Here is a 20,809-nt window from a genome sequence, read left to right as displayed (position 1 = left end):
CGCTGGTTGCACTGAGACTCAAGATACAAAAACACTGAGAAGGAAGAGGAAGCAGCTAAGGGCTGTGACCCAGAGCACCTGCTTTTAAATTCAGATTTAGAGGAACCCTAGCTCCACGAGTGATGCCTGAGTGCCCGAAAGCAAAACACTCCCTTTGACTAGGCGTTTGTTTTTGCATTTTGGGGGACGGAAATATGAATCCTGTACTAAGTGGGTACACAAGGCGTGCTGAAGTCTCCCACTCCCCTTCACCGTCTCTGTGTGTTGAAATCCTATCCATTGTTCAAGGTCCGACAACTCCTCCTCCGTGAGCCTGTCCAGGTCTCCAGCTGGAAGCTACCCCTGTTTCCTGGCGCCTCTCAGCAGTTTCTACTGCGCATTCAGCCCTGAAGGGCTACCACCGTCTGTGGACTCCATTTCTTTCTAGGTTACTCGCTCTCTGAACACAAGAACTGTATCTCCCACGTGTGTTAAATGCCCAGTACCTAGAGCCTTACATAGAAGAGTGAATGTATCTGTGAATTGCCAGCGTCCAGGGCCTTACGTAGAACAGATGCTCAATAAAAACGTGCTGGGTAAATTAATGATGAATGAGCTGACAGGATGAGCAGGAAGACACCGAAAAAGAAGGAAGAAGCCAGCTGCCACCACGAAAGCCGGCATGGGGGCAGACAGGAAGCCCAGTACGTTCTGTGTGGCTCTCCTCCAGAGCCACTGGGGGCGTCCTGCCTAAAATCACTCAGTGCCAACACAGCCTCCAGCCAGCCAGAGATCCAGGCTGCTTGGTGACATTTGGTCACGGCAGATAAATGAGCCAGGAAGTCAGAGATTTCTTGGGGTGTCTCCACGTCACCTTTGCCTTCAAGAAAGTGTGTGCACAGAGGCATGTGCAGGGTGGACGTGGTGGCAGTGGGAGGGTGTAGATCAGGGTCAGAGTTCGTCCAGGGAAGACCAGAGCTGAGGTCCCCAAGGATGGGTGGACTTAGGGAATGAGAGAACACGAATGAATTCCAGAAACAGTCCACGGGCCTGTGGAGATGGCCAGAGAGACAACAGGGAGGAATAAGAATCATCTTTGTGAGTGTGAATAGAAGAATTTACTGTCTTGGGGGAAGAAGTTCCGATTCACCACAGGGCAGACTCTCAAAGTAGCCAGTGTTGGTTTAGCATCCAACTTTGACGTCAACTCTTGTTACTGCACGCCTGTTCTGTGACCTCTGACACCTCTTCGTCCTCATATCTGTAAATAACTTTGGTAGAGACTGACAACTATCCTCAGGCTCCCACAGTTGTGGGGTGTTACCAGGGCACACAGACACCCATAATGAAGGCTGCACTGTCCAGCCTCCCCTGATACCAGGTGTGCACAGGTGACAACTTCTCGCCTGGGGAACATCTTCCTTGGGAGATATCGGACATGCACCCTTTTCCTCTCATCCTTTCCATCCATTGCTCCCTCCTGCTGCCCGTAGGTGGACACTGTCACCCGTCTCCACGCAGAAGAAGCTGCTGCATCCTCCAGGTGGTGGGACGGAGCTTGGAGTCTGCATCCCTGAAACTCTGTGGACCACCTACCGCTAGACGTCACTCACGAGATGAAGACAGAAACCTCCCTCTGATATAAGCTACTGTGACTTTTTGTTTCTGTTACAGCCAAATCTAATACGAATATAATCAAAATCACTTTTAATCAGGAGGATTTAAAGAAGAGACATCATATGCAAAGAGCGTAGCAGAGCGTCTGCTAGACAGGAGATATAGAATAAACGTAAGGGTGCAGTGTATTGTTATCAAGTGTGTCTTCAAAAGACATGCAGTGGTCACATAAAAAAGATGACGTGTTTCAAGAAAAAGAGGTTAACAGAGGGAAAAGCCTAAAACCACCTACAAAACATTTGCGGATAGAAGATCCGAAGGTGAGGAAGACACAAATATTTAATATAAATATGAATACCTAATATAAATACTTAATACAAATATTCACTACAACATGCCTTGGTTAGAACTAAAATGTACCCATAGAAAACGCCCAGGTCTGCTAGCAGATGGAAGCAAATCAGGACAGAGTTAGAAACAAACAGGAATACTGTGAGAACTGACAGATGCCCCACGCTGACATCGAAGAAGAGAGATGTGCAAAACATTGTAGAAAATCAGTAGGCGCGAGTACGTCAGGGGGAAAAGGGCAGAAGAAGTGGCCTATGGTAGTTGCGAATAAGCTGGGTGCTGAGCTAACACTGGAGGACTCCTTCAGAAACACTGTGCTTTTGGCATTCGAGAAAGAACCTCCCATTTTGATGTATTTTGTCTCTGTAAGGAAGCAAGGTTGCATTGTGACAAATGAACAGAAGTCATGGCTGGCACGTTTTTCATCCAAGAACTAATGTAATCTTAGGTCAGACATGCAAAAACTTTAGCCGAAAAGTATTAGATGTCTGTAGAGAACAGACTTGTGGTTGCCAAGGGGGAGGGATTTGGGGGAGGGATGGATTGGGAGTTTGGGATTAGCAGATACAAACTATTATATACAGAATGGATAAACAACAAGGTCCTACTGTAGAGCACAGGGAACTATATTCAATATCCTGTGATAAACCATAATGGAAAAGAATATGAAAAAGAATGTATATATGAATAACTGAGTCACTTTGCGGTACAGCCGAAATTAACACAACATTGTAAATCAACTATACTCCAATAAAAAAAAAAAGTAGATGTATGTCTCAAAAATGGTCTAATATTATTTATAAGGTAATAGGAAGTGCCACATAAAAATACATGTTTGATAGACCAAGTGGGAGAAAACAAAAAAAATCCATTTATGACGGTTTTCTTCCATGAAAGGAAATGAATGGTTGGGACGATAAGCCCGTTACTGAAGAGTCTGAGTGATAAAGAGATAAAACAAATTGAATAAACATTGAACACAATTTCCGGGAAACCTTCTCCATCCTCCTATATCACCATCACACCTTCTCTTAGGTTGTGGGCAAAGCAGATTCCATCCATCCTGGGACACATCACCCTGCGTTCCTACAATTACACGCACACACGTCCCGCGATACCGGGCTGAGAAGGCAAGTGAAGGAATTAGTGGGTGAATATCGCGAACGTCAAGAGCTGTTGGGAATGCAGCCTTTGGTCGAGATTTTCAACCAAAAGGAAAAGGAAATCCTAAGGCCTGAAATATATCCTTGAAGCGATTTACGTATATGCGCTTTTTCTTAATTGCAACAAAAGTTCTGGTTGGGCGAGGGCTTCTCCTTCTTAAGGTAAGCTGGAGTATAGGAAAGTTCTCTGCAGCTTTCATTTGAAAATGCCACAGCCCCCGTGAGTTCAGCTTCAGCCCTCTATTTGTTGTTTCTGACCCTTCAGGTTTAACTTCCGATAATCAGACAAAGGAGAATCAGACCACCAACACAAACTGAAGTCATTAATAAAGACAAAAACTAAGCATAGCCTTTCTTACACCAATCAACTCCTGAGACACAGGCAGCTGTGATTAGAATCTTCTCTCTTTTCTTAGGTGCATTTTAGAGGCAAAATTAATTTTTTAACTGGGTGAAAATCTTAGTGAACAAAGCAACCATTTTTCCTCAATTACTATTGTAATACTGTTGCAATTTTAAACCTCACTTATCTCCTATTTTCAAAAAAGGCACCTTTAAAAGAGCTAGATATAATCAAATTTCTTTAGAATGAATTCTATTTTCCTACTGCTTTTTGTTGTGATTTAAGATTAAAAAAAATTTTTTTGAAGTCTTAAAAGTCAAAACTGTTTATCGTTTTTCTATAAACAATGTATGGGCTTCCCTGGTGGCGCAGTGGTTGAGAATCTGCCTGCCAATGCAGGGGACACGGGTTTGAGCCCTGGTCTGGGAAGATCCCACATGCCGCAGAGCAACTAGGCCCGTGAGCCACAATTGCTGAGTCTGCACGCCTGGAGCCTGTGCTCCGCAACAAGAGAGGCCACGATAGTGAGAGGCCCATGCACTGCGATGAAGAGTGGCCCCCACTTGCCACAACGAGAGAAGGCCCTCACACAGAAACAAAGACCCAACACAGCCATAAAGAAATAAATAAATAAAATTTAAAAAAAAAACCAATGTATGTTTCAGGTGTACTATTGAGGTTTTTCAAATGATGCTTTAAGAAAAAGTCACAGGAGAGAAGTTTCCAACAAACTTGAATTGAAAAGCTAGCAGGATTTATGGGGCTCCATGGATTCCACATCAGCATAACCACATCCCATGGATTTCTGTACGACCAGCTGGTCTGGAAACTCTCACACTAATGCGAGCATTTAGTTTATAGACTTATATTCATCTGCTCAAAAATCTGCAGCAGAATCTCAGAGCCAACTATCTACCAGTCTTTTAAGGTAAATTTTACCATAAAATCAAGTTGTCATTACATTGAATTTACTAACACTGCTTCATAGGTCAAAACTGAAAGCCAAACTTTTTGAATACACGCGGAACAGTAAATTTAAACTCACAATTCCCATTGTAATACAAGAAAAGTTACCGGCGTCCTAATAATGCTTTCGTGAGTTCTTCTAAAATGCAATGGGTGTAAGGATATGAGATGATTAAGTTAGGCCATTCAATTTGCTGAGACAACAAAATTACAGAAACATTATCATTAGAGAATTATTCAATTATAGAGAAGACACTGTATATAAAAGCTGAAAGGGGTTCATGTTTTAAAAGGGTGGAAACAGCATTCCAGCTCTAAGTTTTTGGGAAAATGAGCAACAAGTTGGGAACTGTAATATGTAGGCGTCCAACTAATCAAGACAAACGGGAACTGGATCTTAACCACACCACCACTCAATTCTAGTTTACGGGTACCAGTGTACTTACTGCTGGCAAGCTTGTGCTTTCTGAGCGAGGAACAGGGAGTGCATTCGCTGTGTCTGCCAGTTGCCGGGGTGTCAATGCTCGCCGCCTGGCTGACTTCCAGGTAGCAATGCTTTCCCAACAAGCTGGCAAGATTCCTGAGCCATCCGGAGGTGGCTCCAGCTCACTGCTGCCCTGACGCTACATTTCTAAACCCTGACCCTAAATGGCTCTCTTCTTTTCTAGCAAAGTATTTGGAGGTCAGGAGGCAGCCCTCTTACCACTGACAATTATGGGAAGTGTCTCCCGTGTAGCGATTACCATAAGCTCCTACCAGCACAGATCCGAGATGATGTCGGTCATCTCCTCTAACTAGTACTAGTTGGCTTTCTGTATTCTCTAGTTGACAGGTAACTCCACACACACGAGTGACACTTCCTTACACACCTGTGCACTCCCAGCTGTTTGCACAGCCTGCAGCCCGTCATGAGCTAAGAGGTAAGCAACTCCCTGGCAGAGAATTTGGTCTATTTTGCTGACAGGTGTGCAGCCTAGCCTAGAAGGTGCCACATAGTAGATGCTCAATTAAATACGGGTAGAACAAATGAACAGATGAAATACTGAGCAAACAGCCATGGAGCCATGTGTGACAGCCAAGGCAGCAACCACTGTTACTGAGTTTCAGGCACAATCTGAAAAGCAGATGGGACGATTCATAAAACCCATGGTTTCCTGAGACCCTTTAGCTAGATGGATGATTCCGGTGTGGAAACACCGTCATTTTTCCTCGTTTGCTGCTGCTTCAAGACAGAAGATAGTAAGGAACTGCATAAGAGAAAATGTCACTTGTGTGTGTCTTAGAAGCAAGTTTTATCCCCAGGCCAGCTGCCTATCAGAATCTGGGCCTTGTTTTTCTCACTTACTCCTATTTTCTGCCTCTTCCTGTCCCTTTTCTGCTTACTCCTCCACATAACGCGCTTCTCCAGCCCCTGATCCAATATGTTTCTTCCGGCTCCTCTAACTCGAAGGGGTTGGCTTTATTTAAATGCAATTCTGCAAGGCTCAGGACGTGATATCATCCTTCTTTAAACAGCCAAGAGTCCCCGAGACTCTGTTCTTTACACTTCTCGCAGGCTCCGTATAAAAGGAAGTGGCGAGGACCACATCTCTCATTTACGATGAGATGGCTCAGATCTAAATGCTGCCAATAACCCTAAAAAGAGACAGCATTCCTATGGGTGTTAGGAATGATGGACACATTGATGAGATAGGTAAATACGATCCCTCCGGGCCTAGAATCGTGCGCCCATGGTTTTGCCATATTGGTCTTCCAGAAGCTATCTCAAGGAAGCTGTCCAGATTTAACGTATAAACGTTGAAGGGTAGACCCGGCGTGATTTCTTTGGGTAACGGAAGGGCTATAATTTTCCACTCTAAGAACAATGGAGCAGCTGCTCTTTAAATGATGTCTTTGGTAAACTGACTCGGTGAGCAGGCTGGGGTGAGGGGTACCTTGAAATCCAGCATCAGAGTCACCTGAGTGTTTACAAAGTCATCAGCTGCAGGGGATAAACAAGCTGCTCTGAGAATCTCGCCTCTGGGAGCAGAATCCCAAAACACACTAGAGAAGTGGGGAGTTTCATTTTCCTACCGAAGAGGAACCTCAAAGTCCAATAGCAGCATTTACCTCTGGGATATACAGCAGGGGTATAATAGTTGCTGGATTCCCACAGACTCCTAGGCATCTTAGCGATGTGAGCCTTACTGTAATTCTAAGTTTAAATACATGAAAACCAGATGTGAACCTGTCACTACACCGACGATTCTCACTTGGTTCCACTTGGTCCTTTATGCTTGTTAGAAATGCACCCCTGTATCCGCTGTTGGAAAACCCAAAGAAGGTCCCATCACTGATACAGTGCACGATTTAAAACACACCTGGGTTTGGGAACCATGATAACATCAAAGCGTTTGAACTCTGTCTTAAGTATCTACATCTAGCAAATACACACGATCCATGACCAAACACAGATCGATGAGTCACGACCCCTACCTTCGAGGCTCGGGAGAGAAGGTCGGGTAAACATCTCAAAGGCACTCGGTGCCAGTGCAAAAGCTACAGGACAGCAAGCAGAAAAGACGGCTTTCAGGGGGGTTGGGGCGGATGGATAAGCATTAACCAGGAAGGGAAAAGAAAGGAAGTCCTCCCAGGTTGAGGGAGCTGCAAGCACATGTCACGGCAACGCGTGACGCCCTACCTGGACAACCAGGGGACCGGGAGGCGTAAGAGAAGAAGGGACGAGGAGGAGGCCGGAGAAAGCAAAACTAAGCTTCTTTCAGGCATCTCATGAGAGCAACGCCCTCTTGCAATTTCTTCTGTTCCCATGGCCGTGACTGCATGTAGCCGTACAAGCATGGAAAGAAAGATGCGTCTACTCACTGTTCTGTGGGTGCCAGCGCACGGCGTTCAGGTAGAAGTTGCAGTAGTGGAAGAGAAACTCGTGATCCGAACGATGGCTTCTCCCTTGAAGCAGGGGCATCAGGTCACGTCCATCGATGATCCTGGGGGATAAAGCAGGTGGGCATCAGGGGGCCACATCAGCCTTGGGCTAAAACATCCCGACGTCTCCACTGTCCTTCCAGCAAATGGGGGCATGATAGAGCTACAACGTGGTAATGAAGTAACGAACCCAGGACACTAACTGACCCACGTTGGGCGCCATATGCAATGTAGGGAGGCCAGCTCTGCTCGTGCATGAACTCATTTCATCCTCCAAGCAGTGCCGTGAGTTGTGACCAGTATCATTCCAGGATGATGGGATGAAGAAATGGAGTGATTCACCCAACGCCACGTGTGTCGTAAGAGCCAATGGGATTGAAACCCAGCTGACTGGGCGTCCGTGCTTTCCACTGCTTTCCCCTGCTACGGCTCCTATACCGAGTTTTCTGCCTATTGCCTTGGCAAACAGTGTATTCATAAACTACGGATCTATTGAAAATAAGAATTTCTGACAATCTGAGTCTTAAAAAAAGATAATATACAGCACAGGGCAACTTAGATTGGATGGACTTCAATGCAAATGAAGTTCTAAGTCCCAGTGACGTGATTTGTAAATAATAATGATGATATTAAATACCCCGAAGATATAAATGTACTCACATGTATTTACATATCACATATACACATTACATATATGTTTACGTTCTCAAAGGTAAATATATCTCTTCTATAACTATGCCGAGAAGGGGAACTTTCCAGATGGTAGGCAATAACTGTATACGACTGCTGATGAGCAAAATTAAGACTATTTGGATGCTACATAAAGGAAAAAAGCCTATAATTCTGTTTTGAGTGAAACATACATTAACAGCCACTAGAGAAACTGAAGTCGTCGATTACCATTAGGCCACTGCCACCTAAACCTGGGGCAGAAAGCTACTTGGAAAGAGATAGATTGTTGAACTTGAGGGTTTTCTTTCTCTGATTAAAAACATTCCAAGTGGGCTTCCCTGGTGGTGCAGTGGTTGAGAATCTGCCTGCTAATGCAGGGGACACGGGTTCGAGCCCTGGTCTGGGAGGATCCCGTGTGCCGCGGAGCAACTAGGCCCGTGAGCCACAACTACTGAGCCTGTGTGTCTGGAGCATGTGCTCCACAACAAGAGAGGCCACGATAGTGAGAGGCCTGCGCACCACGATGAAGAGTGGCCCCCGCTTGCCGCAACTAGGGAGAGCCCTAGCACAGAAATGAAGACCCAACATAGCAATCAATCAATCAATCAATCAATTAAAAAAAACAAAAACAAAAAAACATTCCAGGACAAATATCATATGATATCGCTTATATGTGGAATCTAAAAAAAGGGTACAAATGAACTTATCTACAAAATAGAAATAGAGTCACAGATGCAGAAAACAAACTTATGGTTACCAGGGGTAAAGGTGGGCAGAGGGATAAATTGGGAGATTGGGATTGACATACACACTACTATATATAAAATAGATAACTAATAAGGACTTACTGTAGAGTACAGGGAACTCTACTCAATACTCTGTAATGGCCTATGTGGGGAAAGCATCTTAAAAAGAGTGGATATGTGTATATGTATAACTGAATCACTTTGCTGTACACCTGGAACTAACACAACATTGTAAATCAACTATACTCCAATAAAAAAATTAAAAGAAAAAAAACAAAACACTCCATCCCTGGCCCTTCCTACTATGAGGAATTGAGAAACCGGAACTTTAACTTGGTTATATAATGTGGGTTAGCACTCGAGAGGTCCTACATCCCTTGAGTTTTTTGGTTTTTTTTTTCTTTTTTCTTTCTTTGTGGTTTATTTTGGTGTCACTAGAATCCCCATCATGTAATTATTGCGGACTGCTTCTCTGGTCCCCACCTTAGTTATTAATCACGTGCTCCGCACAAGTCCCTGGGACTGAAAATATTCTATTATTTTAAGTTAAAAAAAAGAACAAAAGACAGAACTGGCTCACTTTCCAAGCCTGATTCTCATTTGCCATGAGAGGAACAAGGTAGAGAGATGATTCTATCCAGAAGCAGTGTGTTCTCTGAATACCAGTTCTATCCTGAAATGGCCGATATTGTGAATTTCAAGAAAAACTCAGTCCTTAAGATTAGGAGAGCCTAAGTAGGTGGAAAGGAAGCAAGGGATGAGGGGAGAGGAGCAGAGCGGAGGACCTGAGCATAAAAAGCCCCCAGTGGTGAAAATCCTGAAGGTGAGAGATGGACAGATGGGCCCAACCCCTCTCCACTGCCTTTAGCTCTAGCTCCACGTGGAGAGAAGGCCTTTCCACGATGGCTCAAGGGTGAGAATGAATCTCCGTTTCTCTGACTCAATGTCTAGCTCATTTCTCGAAGCTGTTTTTCATCATAAACCCACAAAACTCAGCACTTAAGAACCCAGGAGACAGAACTGTTTTCTTAAGATTGGTATTTCATAACTGAACTGGGCCTGATCCTACAAAGGGGGATTTAATGACAAAAAGAAGACTGCAAGTCTCATAGACTTTTTTTCTGACTTCCAAGCAAAAGATTTGTCTCTTTTTTTAAGGAGGGAAGCAAAGTCTGTTCTGCAAACTTCGTTTTTCTTGCAATGCAGAGACAGATCTCATTTATTTTTTACATCCTATACCTAACGCACTCTTTCCTGGAAGCCGGCAATAAATCACGCTGCGATGGAAACCACTGTTGAACAGTGCTGGAGAAATATGGCTTGTCAAAAAGAGGCTCATTTCTGCCATGAAAAATGGAAAGTGACTCTATTAAGATAAACTTTTAAACGGTGTCTGAGCTATCAAAATACTTGGGGTGGCTGGGATGGAAATGTCTGCACAACATCACGATTCGTGGCAGAAGGGCCCATACGCTTTCAAAGTGATGCGAAGCACCGCCGCTTCCCTATGGGAATTGTCTGATTGGCCTTTTCTGTAAACAAATTCAACTTTTCATAGCAAGTTTGCAGGACAGCCACGGCTACAAAATAGGATGCTTTTTTTTCCCTGGTGTCTGCGTGATTCTGTGAAAAATGTGCTCATTTGAGGATTGTCTTTAACTTGGAAAGTGAGATGATTCTCTTTGGGTTCCTGACTCATGACAACCATGGGGATAGTAACAATTCAGTGTCAAGGAGAGTCATGTCTGAATTTCAGGTCAAATTCAATAGCATGGGAATGACTTTCACGTAACTGAAAAGAACATGTTCGGGGAACTTTTGGGGGGGACAGTGACCTCATCCCCCCACGAATGTGCTGTCTCTCTCTCAGCTGAGTCAGTGACCCATGTACTTGGGGACGTCCCTCCGACCCACCTGTGCCTGGTCCACTCTGGGGAGGATTTGGGGACCACCGCAGAAGGGAAAGGCTTGTGGGACTGAAAAAGAGGTTAACTTGGGGCACAAGGTGAGTTACCTGTTGCCATATTCAAAATAAGGTGGATTCATGGAAGCAACCTAAGTGTCCATCAACAGAAGAATGGATAAAGAACATGTGGCACATATATACAATGGAGTATTACTCAGCCATAAAAAGAAACGAAATTGAGTTATTAGCAGTGAGGTGGATGGACCTAGAGTCTGTCGTGCAGAGTGAACTGGGTCAGAAAGATAAAAACAAATACCGTATGCTAGCACATATATATGGAATCTAAAAAAAAATGGTTCTGATGAACCTAGGGGCAGGACAGGAGTAAAGATGCAGACGTAGAGAATGGACTTGAGGACACAGGGTCAGGGTGAAGGGTAAGCTGGGACGAAGTGAGAGAGTAGCACTGACATATATACACTACCCAATGTCAAATAGAGAGCTAGTGGGAAGCAGCCGCATAGCACAGGGAGATCAGCTCGGTGCTTTGTGACCACCTAGAGGGGTGGGATAGGGAGGGTGGGAGGGAGACGCAAGAGGGAGGGGATATGGGAATATATGTATATGTATAGCTGATTCACTTTGTTATACAGCAGAAACTAACACAACATTGTAAAGCAATTATACTCCAAAAAAGATGTAAAACAAACAAACAAAAAAATGTGATTTTTTTCACTGTAGAGTAGGAAAGGAAACATTTTTAGAAGAAAGCACATAGATCTTTGATAAACTAAAGGGAATCCCAAGTACCCAGAAAGTCTCTTTCATAATTAAAAGTGTTTCCACCCGTAAACATCAAACACTCTGCCATATGTGAATAGAAAGCAAGATCAATTATACGTAATCACACGTACGTGAAGAGTTTCGACTTTTATTCTGCAAAGTGGAGCTGAACTGGGTACAGCTTGCTGTTTTATCTGTAGGGCTCTACGGAAGAAGTCTTTTGTGGTCACCCAGCTAGATGTCAGCAAAATTTAGTGGGAGAACCAAGTCCCTCCCCTTACCTTCATCAGACATAAGTGATACCAAGCATTTGGATTTCTTTTCCAAACTTGGGAAAAAAAAATGAAATCGAATTTTCATTATGGAATAGGAGAATTGGGCATGCCAATCTTTATCAAGAGGGAGCATGGTCATAGACTCACTATGGTAATACTCTATCTGCTTGCAAAGATGAGGCTGACAGGTTTTCACTTTAATGAATTAATGTATTTAGGTATTATACTTTTGTTGCCTCTGTTTTATATCACAGAGAAAGACTGCCCTCCATTTATGTCCAGAATCAGCTTATTTGGAGACGCAGGGGGAATGATTTTTCCGCATATCCTGGGGTGATGGCCACGGTAGGTATGAAGGAAAGATTCACTGCCAAGAGGAATCTCATATAGGCACACCACGGGGTTGAAGTAGAGAATTCTCAGGGCAGCACTGAGACTCTGCAAAGTGAAAATCTCTACGTGTAACCCTGGGACTGCCGCTCTTTTTACCTAAGCAGAAACCCTGCGTCGAAGGGCTTTTCATTTCTCACCAAGCCAGGATTGATCAGGAACGGCACTTGCTTCTTGAGAATTACAAGGCTGTACTTGAAGGAGAGGGGTCTTCTGAACAAAACTCCTCTCGTTCAATGAAAAATGTGGAAAAATGTGAGGGAACCTCATTAAGTGATTGTCACATAGGCTGGGTCCAACTCTCTGAATGTGTTTATTCACCTGAGAAACGTAAATTTAATATTGCTCAAGCAAGAAATCAGGGACGCTGATTTCCACCAATCTTAGTGGGAGAGAGTTAGGCTGTTTTCTAGAGAGTAGATACCTATGTATCAGATTTATAGATGGATATGGATAAATATGAGGATATTATCCAGATGCTCTTATTGAAAAGTTTTGATGAGGTTTTCATTATATAGATAACGACATTTTCCGTAAAAGAGCAATTATAAGCTTTTGAGCAGAATTCTTACCCTCAGCACTTCCAACATATTGGGCTGCATCTCTCCTTGCTGGAGGGTGGCATCCTGTGCATTGTAGGATGTTTAGCAGCAGCCCTGACCTCTATCCACTAGATGCCAGCAACATCCCGAGTCAAAACAATCAAAAATGTCTCTAGACATTGATAAACGGCCCCTGGGAGGGACAGTCACCCCAGCTGAGAACCATCCCTTTAGATGGTCAACGTCTCCAGGGCAGACACACAAGGATGTCTTCTAGACCTGGCTGGTAACATGATCTAAATAGTATATTGTGAGATCATTTTATTCCCATGAGCAACCTGGAAGCAGATTGCTGTTTTCTTATCTGTGCTGTCTCTTGGAGGACAATGACATATTATAGAGCCTTGGACCAAAACCCAGACATAATATCATTGGGTTGAGCTGGACCATCAACAGGTGAGATCCACTGAAAGAACCTTCAGTACTCAGAATGGGTTCCACTGATGACACCGGCTCATGCACAAAATGTTTGGGTCAGCTTAGGAGGGAGGCTGCTTCCTTCCTCAATGGGCACGTGCGAGGAAAACAGGATGACGCCCATTAGCCTCAGATTGGGGTGGGTACGAGGTGCCGGCAGCAAGATCTCCCTTTAGGGATCTTCCTCTTTGCCTCTGAACTTTTCCCTTCCCTCGGCTCTTCCCAGTGAGGTGGAAAACCAATTAAAGACAGTGTGAAAGCAGGGACTTCCCTGGTGGTCCAGTGGTTAACACTCTGCGCTCCCAATGCCGGGGGCCCGGGTGCGATCCCTGGTCAGGGAACTAGATCCCACATGCACGCCACAACTAAGAGTTCACGTGTCGCAACTAAGAAGTCTGCATACCGTGACTAAAGACCTGGCACAGCCCAATAAATAAATAAATAAATATTTTAAAAATAATAAAAAAATAAAGATACTGTGAAAGCAGAGAGTACCGACGAATTTAATATCATGAACCATGAGAGGAAAATGTACTTAATGAAACTATCTGAACACTCAGTGTGCACTGGTCACGGAACTATTCAGATTTATTCCAAGGGAAAGAACCAGGGCCAAAGAGTAAATAACATAAGGGGTGAGAGTTTTAGTTTTCTGTAAGAAAAGACTTTTGATGAGTTACTCCTGCCAAGTTTTCTGTCATTAGAGGGGAAGAAGAATAGTTTGACTGGAACAGAAGCTCTCAGAAGCCTCTTCAGCCCTCATCGTGATGATTCTCTGAGCCCAGATAGACATGAAACGTGTAAGTGGAAACAACTCTACTTCCCTACCTGTTACCTCTCAATATGGCGGGTGAAACAAAAATGGCAAGTATTCATGCATCTCTACTCTGCACTTGACATGCTCTAGTGCTTTCCATCCTGTGCAAGTGTGAACCCACTTGCAGGAGAAGAAATCAAGGCCCAGGAAGTTCAATGCTTCGGCAGCAGTGAAGCCGCAGCGGTATAGCTCCGGGAATCTCTGCTCTTCTCTGGAGCGCCAGCTACCCTGACGGTGTGGTCCAGAGACCCACGGGGATGCCTGAGACCCTTCAGGAGGTCTGTGAGCTCAAACTGTCTCTGCAGTAATTCAAAATGTCATTTGCCTTTTGTACCACCACTCTTTCATGAGCTTACGGTAGGTTTCCCCAGTGGCTCCATTATCACTCTGTCAGCCGATGCAATGTGTGCTTGGGCCCTCTTGCGTTTAAAAACTTTTATTTCCAGGTTTAATTGCTCATATGACAAACACTGATAGATATCACCCACAGAAACACAACATCTTTGGGCTCCTGGATCTGGGAAGAGTGTACATGGATCTCGAGACCACAAAGTTTGAGAAGGGCTGAACTCTACAATTCTGCCTTTCCCATCTCTGTCTCTGTCTCTGTGTGTGTGTGTGTGTGTGTGTGTGTGTGTGTGTGTGTGTGTGTGTGTGTGTGTGTGTGTGTGTGTGTGTGTGCGCGCGCATGCACTTTGAGAGGAAGGTATACCTAAAAAAAAATGAAGAGTGAACCAAGGTTGCACACAATGGGAGGTGAGCAAACCTCTCCACGGACTCAGCTCTGGCTGAGCTGTAGTTTTCGTCTCTGGTTTCCAGTTTCCTCTTAGTTCTTTCGGCAGCTGAATTTGAACAAGATTTGCAGCCCGTGTGCCTGCCGTCACCCTGGATTGCCACCCAACTAATGAAAACAATGAATCAGTGTGCCTCACTTAGAACTCTTCAGATTGGTAATAACACTTAAGGAGAAACCACTGGCAATGCCATCGGAAGTTGTATTTAAATTTAAGAGAAAGACATTTCATTTAGAACTCGCTAAATGAAGACATGCTGGGAAAAAAGGGGCCTGACTGGGGACCCAACTGCCTTTCTCGCTGCTGCAGCAAACAGCGGGTGAGCAGGGCTGGGAGGAGAGGTGTGGGACGAAACAAGGGAGGTTAGAGGGCATCCGTCCAGCTGCCCTTCTGCAAGACGATGATGGGCACAGACGACAGAGAGAGAGAGAGAGAGAGAGAGAGGAGAGAGGGAGGGGGAGAGGTTCCACAGAATGCCAAAAGAGGGAGGCTCAGTTAAAGACCGTCCATCCCATAGGATTTCCCTGGTGGCACAGTGGATAAGACTCCACACTCTCAGTGCAGGGGGCCCGGGTTCAATCCCTGGTCAGGGAACTAGATCCCACATGCATGCTGCAACTAAGAGTTCACATGCCACAACTAAGGAGCCCGTCTGCCACAACTAAGGAGCCCGCCTGCCGCAACTAAGACCTGGTGCGACCGAATAAATAAACAAATATTAAAAAAAAAAAAAGACTGTCCATCCCCTTCAGGCTTTGGACTTTATTTCCCACTGGGCTAACAGGATGGACAGAGCTGTGTTTACATTGCTGGACCCACCAGTAAGTCCCATAACTGGGCGTGGATAACGGGTCCAGCCGGAAGTAGCATACACCACCGTGCAGGTGAATCGGAACACCCTTGCCCACAAAATCTGAAGGAGACTGTCCCGAGCACCTGGGAGTCACAGTACCTGTCTTCCGGCAGAGGGGACCCCGCAAGTCTGGCCACCGTGGGGAAGATGTCCATGTTGCTTGTTGGCTCATCGATCTCCAGCCCAGCCTGGATCACTCCCGGCCATCGGAGGATGCCTGGAACCCGGATGCCTCCTTCCCAGTTGTTGGCTTTTCCCCCTAAAATGCCGAAGGAGAGGCATCAAGGAGATTTACACGTCTTTCCAACACGTACCTCAATGCACTCTTCAACGCTCAACGTGGGGTGGCCGATTTGGAAGAACCTAGTGATTTAATGACATGGATTCAATGAGAATTTCACAAGCAATACAGTATCTCTTGTGGTGAAAAAAATATATTGGGTTGGCCAAGAAGTTCGTTTGGGTTTTTCCATAAAATGTTATGGAAAAACCCAAACGAACTTCTTGGCGAACCCAATATATATATATGTCATGGTCACTACATGCATGACACACGGCCAGCATTGTCTGGTGGACACAAGTGCTGACTCTGTAATCAGGGAGACTCAAATCTCGCAGCAACAAAGACTTATAACAATGTTTCTGGAGTCATGGGGTTCAAATTCCATTTCTACTTTTTACCACTGGTAGGAGGCAAAATAACGGCACCCCCAAATGTCCACTTGCAACCCCTGGAATCTGGGGATATGGTACCTTATCCGACAAAAGGAGAGATTATTCTGGATTATGTGAGTAGGTCGAATAGAATCATGAGCGTCTTTATAAGGGAAAGAGGGAAGCAGGAAAATTGGCATCAGAGCAGCTGAGGCTGTAGTCAGAGAGATTGGAAGGTGTTACGTCACTGGCTTTGAACAGAGAGAAAGGTGCCCCAAGCCAAGGGACGCAGGCGGCCTCTCGCCACTGGTAAAGGCAAGGAAACAGCTGTTCCCCGAAAGCCTTCATAAAGGAACACGGTTCTGCCGACACCTTGATTTTAGCCCACGTGGGCCCACTTTGGACATTGGACCTGCAGAACTGTAAGATCATCCATTTGTGTTGCGTTGAGCCACCCAATCGGTGGTGATTTCTTGCAGCAGCCCTAGGCAATGAAAACACCAGTTCTGTGCCCTTGGGGCCATGGATCAACCAGCTGTGCCACACATTCCAGACACGTAAGATGTGAGTATTCCACAGGATTACGATCCCCAGCCTGAAGGACGGGGCCACTGACCATAGCCATTTTCATCATTGCTATTATTTTATCACTGGCATAGCTCTTACTGTTTAGTTGGGAAAACGGGCTTTGCACGTATGAGGCAATTCGAAAATAACTAAATAGAGCATGAAAGGGGTCTCAGGAGGGGCTGGAGGGGTGAGCTGGGAGTGGGTCACAATGTCAACAGAAGATGCTCCCCAAGGTCTCTCACTAAGGGTCCTCGGGGAAGGGAGACAGCAGCATGGCGGCCTTGGGCTCAAAGAGGCCAGAGATGCTGGATCCCTCCAGCAGGGAACACGCGGATGGATGGAAAAACACACACGCTGCTTCCCCAGGAGTAGTTCCCCATGACTTTATAACAAGCTGTGCATAACTCTGATTGCAGCCCAACAAAAAGCACAGAGGATGCCTCTTCCCTGGGAACACGGGCCCTGAAGCAACAGACTTTGAGTTGCTTTGCGAAGGAGAAATAGGGTTAGCAGAGAAGGACAGGGGATTGCAAGGGAGATACAAGAAAAACAGGTGAAGCAGTGTGGATTCTTTCTGAAAATGTCTGCACAGAGAAACGAGCATGGTCTAAATTTAAAATTTGGTCGAGTAATTGTCAAATTCACGCATTTAACGTCCCGGTGGCACTCGGCCGTGACAGGAAGTCACAGACAGATGATGGCTGAGTTAATCTCTCCAGGAAGGTGCAGAGAAAATTCTTCTACCATTCACTCTGAGACTCTTGTCAGGAACAGCTGTCTCTAAACCACGCTTCTATTTTTGTCTTTACGCATGCTGCCACCCGGCAGGTCAAGTGCCTTTGAATGGCAAGAGCATATGCTTGTCATTCTTTTGCTTGATGTGGGCACAGAGTTTTATGAAATACTCTATTTGTCACGTTTTGTCCTCTTGGGCATCTCCCCGCCCGATAACACTGGTTCCGTGGATTAATGGGAACCACAAGGAAGCACGTGACGAATCTCATTCACCCTAAAGTCTTTCTCACCCAAGATGCCATAGTTTACACTCTCCTCGATGTATTCAGTCCAGGGACTAAATCCCCACCAATTATAGATGGGAGATGTGACAAAACTGCCCAGGTTCTATCAAACTATCATCCACCTGTTATCAGGGCAAAAATAAACAGCAGCTATCTGCTCATGTCACTGCTTGAAGGAGACGTAAAGAACTGAAGAACACCCTTAAAATAACTGACCCGGTTTCAAAAGCTAAAGGTGACTATTTAAGCAAGACATCAAACGGCTAAATCATCTGAGCCAGGAGGTGGCACATGTTTTCTTTGAAAAGCCAGGGAATAACTATTTTAGGTGGTTTGGGTGGCTTGCCCAACTCCTCAGAAGCTCAGAAGCAGGAGGGCCAGACACCAACAAATCAACATGGCTGTGTTTCAGGAAAACTTGATCTACAGAATCAGGCATCAGGCTGGATCTGGCCCAAATGCCATAGTTTATTGAGCCCTGCTCTTTCTCTTTCTTTTTTTTTTTTTTTATTGGAGTATAGTTGATTTACAATGTTGTGTTAGTTTCTGCTGTACAGCAAAGTGAATCTGTTATACATATACATATATCCACTCTTTTCTTAGATTCTTTTCCCCCATAGGTCATTACAGAGTATTGAGTAGAGTTCCCTGTGCTATACAGTAGGTCCTTATTAGTTATCTATTTTATATACAGTAGTGTGTACGTGTCAATCCCGATCTCCCAATTTATCCCCCGCCCTTACCCCCTGGTAACCATAAGTTTCTTTCCTACATCTGTGACTCTATTTCTGTTATGTAGGTAAGTTCATTCGTACCTCTTTTTTTTTTTTTTTGATTGATAGATTCCACATATAGAGCCCTGCTCTTAAAGTTACTGAATTTAGATTTGGGGAGAAGGGTGAGTGCATCAGCCCTGACCATACTCCGTAATATTAACTCCTTCAGTGTTAGGGGGGAAATGTCACCGCAATTTCCACTGATGATTTTTCACTTAATTGGACTCCTTCATATGTTCTGCAAGAATGAAAAACGAAAGAATCTCTCCTTCAGCCTGGAATGTAAAGCAACCACATCCTGGCTCTGGGCCAGCCTTCCAATACCATTCCTTAGTTGAGCGGAGTCTCACCTAAGTGCCCCAGCAATCAACTCATCCCATCCCGCCTTCTGCAAAGTTCTGCTGCTGCTTTCTCTGCCAGGATTTTCCCCCCACCCCCAATCATTTCTACAAACCTTCGAAAGCCTGCATAACACGCACTTCCTAACTAATCAAGGCTTCTACAACCACTACCACACGTAATGTCTTCCTACTCTCCATTTCCTGAGCACTTTTCAAGGTTCTCGTTTACGGGAGGTGTGACAATCAATGCGATGCCCGTCTCATCATCCCAGCGGGACCAAGAGTACTTGAGAAGAAACTCTAATCTACTGTTGAATCAACTGCGGTCCACAGCGTAATACCTTCCAAATAGAGAAGGTCCAATATATGCAGTGAATGAACGAAATAATAGATGAATTGATGCAGAGTATTCCTGGGGGGGAAAAAAAAAGAGAACCTTACAGATGGGAGTGGTTATAAACTCCTGTTTCCAACCTCTTTTGGTCCCTTAACTTTGCTAGGCTTTTTCATTTCCCTAACCTGTTGCATTCCAAAAGTTCTCTCCTCCAGAGTCTTACCCAACAAGCTTACCTTCTTAGTCTCACTGTGCATTCCATCCAGGAAAATGAGCTCAATTAGCACGAAATACATCAACTCCCTGCCCTCCCAGACCTCAGTTTATCCACCGATGTCACATCCCCAACCATGTCCCCCTCCAGGCAACCTTGGCCTCCGTCACCCACAGACCACATCACTCCCACCTGCTCCGTCTCAAAAGTGGGTGATCCCAACACTCTATTATCTAACCACAAACCTCTGCCTTCCAACACAGCTTTCTCAACCTTGGGCCCAAACTCTGCAATATTGAACCCTGTCGTACCATGGTCACACGTTTTGTCAAATAAAACCCAATGCAGTCAACTCGTCGAAGACTGCGATCATTCAGTAGTTCAGTTTTCTACTTAAGTGGACAGTCCCAATTGTTCCAAATGACACTTCAATTTTTGGGATGTTTGCTAACTTTATCCTATGTGGTCCCGATGACCAGCTCAGATCATGCCATATACCATTTCCATCACATTCTTGCTAAAAGACTGGATCCCAGAGAACCTCTGACACATATTCATGCCTTCCCAGTACGATACCAGCCCTCAAGGAAAATATCTAACTGTTCTCTGTAAATCGAGATCTTCTCAACTTTGCGCATCTGGTTAAAGTGACCAAATGGGGTCCCTTCCTGTTCCTGGAATCCAGTATTCCCCACGTGCAGCTGGCACATCAACCCTCCGCCAGAATACTACTTGTCATCCCCATGCCCCGCCCTACCCCGCCTTCAGTAGGTAACTCTGTTTCTTTCTGCAGAGAGGAAACAGAAGGCTTCATTTGGGAACACCTTCAAATTCCAGCCACTATCCCTTCTCAATGCACCAGCACCTGCTCTCCGCATTCCCTCCCAGACTAGACAAGGTCCCTCCTCCTTGCAAAGATCAATCCTCCTACAGGTTGGGTCTCATTTCCCACAGTCTTCTCAGAAATCTGACATTCTCAGCTGTCCCCTGTACCTTCACGATCCGTCTGCTGAAGTTGACTTGAGAGAACGAAATACACTCCAACCTTCCCCATGACAAAGCCCCCCTTTCACGGCCCGTCTCCCTGCACAGACACATTTCTGAAAAGAATCTGAGACACTGCTCACCTTCTGCCCCGCCTCTCTCCAGCCAGCCTCTGCCCCTCACTCTCCACTGAAAATACTCTTAGGAGCGTCACGTGTATAATATACACAATGGACCCCTGGGGTCTACATCCTACTTGACTGTTTATCAGCATCCATTTCTACGAACCATGTTCTTCCCTGGATCTTCCCTTCCCTCCCA

The 20,809-nt window shown here is 45.1% G+C and overlaps 1 protein-coding gene across 4 annotated transcripts in view; it reads right to left on the bottom strand.

Moving 5' to 3' along the window:
- Window positions 1-20,809, bottom strand: part of STS (steroid sulfatase) — a 182,944-nt gene that overhangs the window by 7,702 nt on the left and 154,433 nt on the right. For all 4 annotated transcript variants that reach the window (XM_068532747.1, XM_068532744.1, XM_068532748.1 and 1 more), the window contains 2 exons: window positions 15,696-15,855; window positions 7,282-7,403 (listed from right to left, as the gene is read on the bottom strand). In XM_068532747.1, the coding sequence (XP_068388848.1) occupies window positions 7,282-7,403; window positions 15,696-15,855 (282 nt within the window). The remainder of the gene's footprint in view (window positions 1-7,281; window positions 7,404-15,695; window positions 15,856-20,809) is intronic.

Source organism: Eschrichtius robustus, chromosome X (assembly GCF_028021215.1).
Source record: "Eschrichtius robustus isolate mEscRob2 chromosome X, mEscRob2.pri, whole genome shotgun sequence".
Classification (NCBI taxonomy): Eukaryota; Metazoa; Chordata; class Mammalia; order Artiodactyla; family Eschrichtiidae; genus Eschrichtius; species Eschrichtius robustus.
This window is presented reverse-complemented; position numbering and strand designations above follow the sequence as displayed.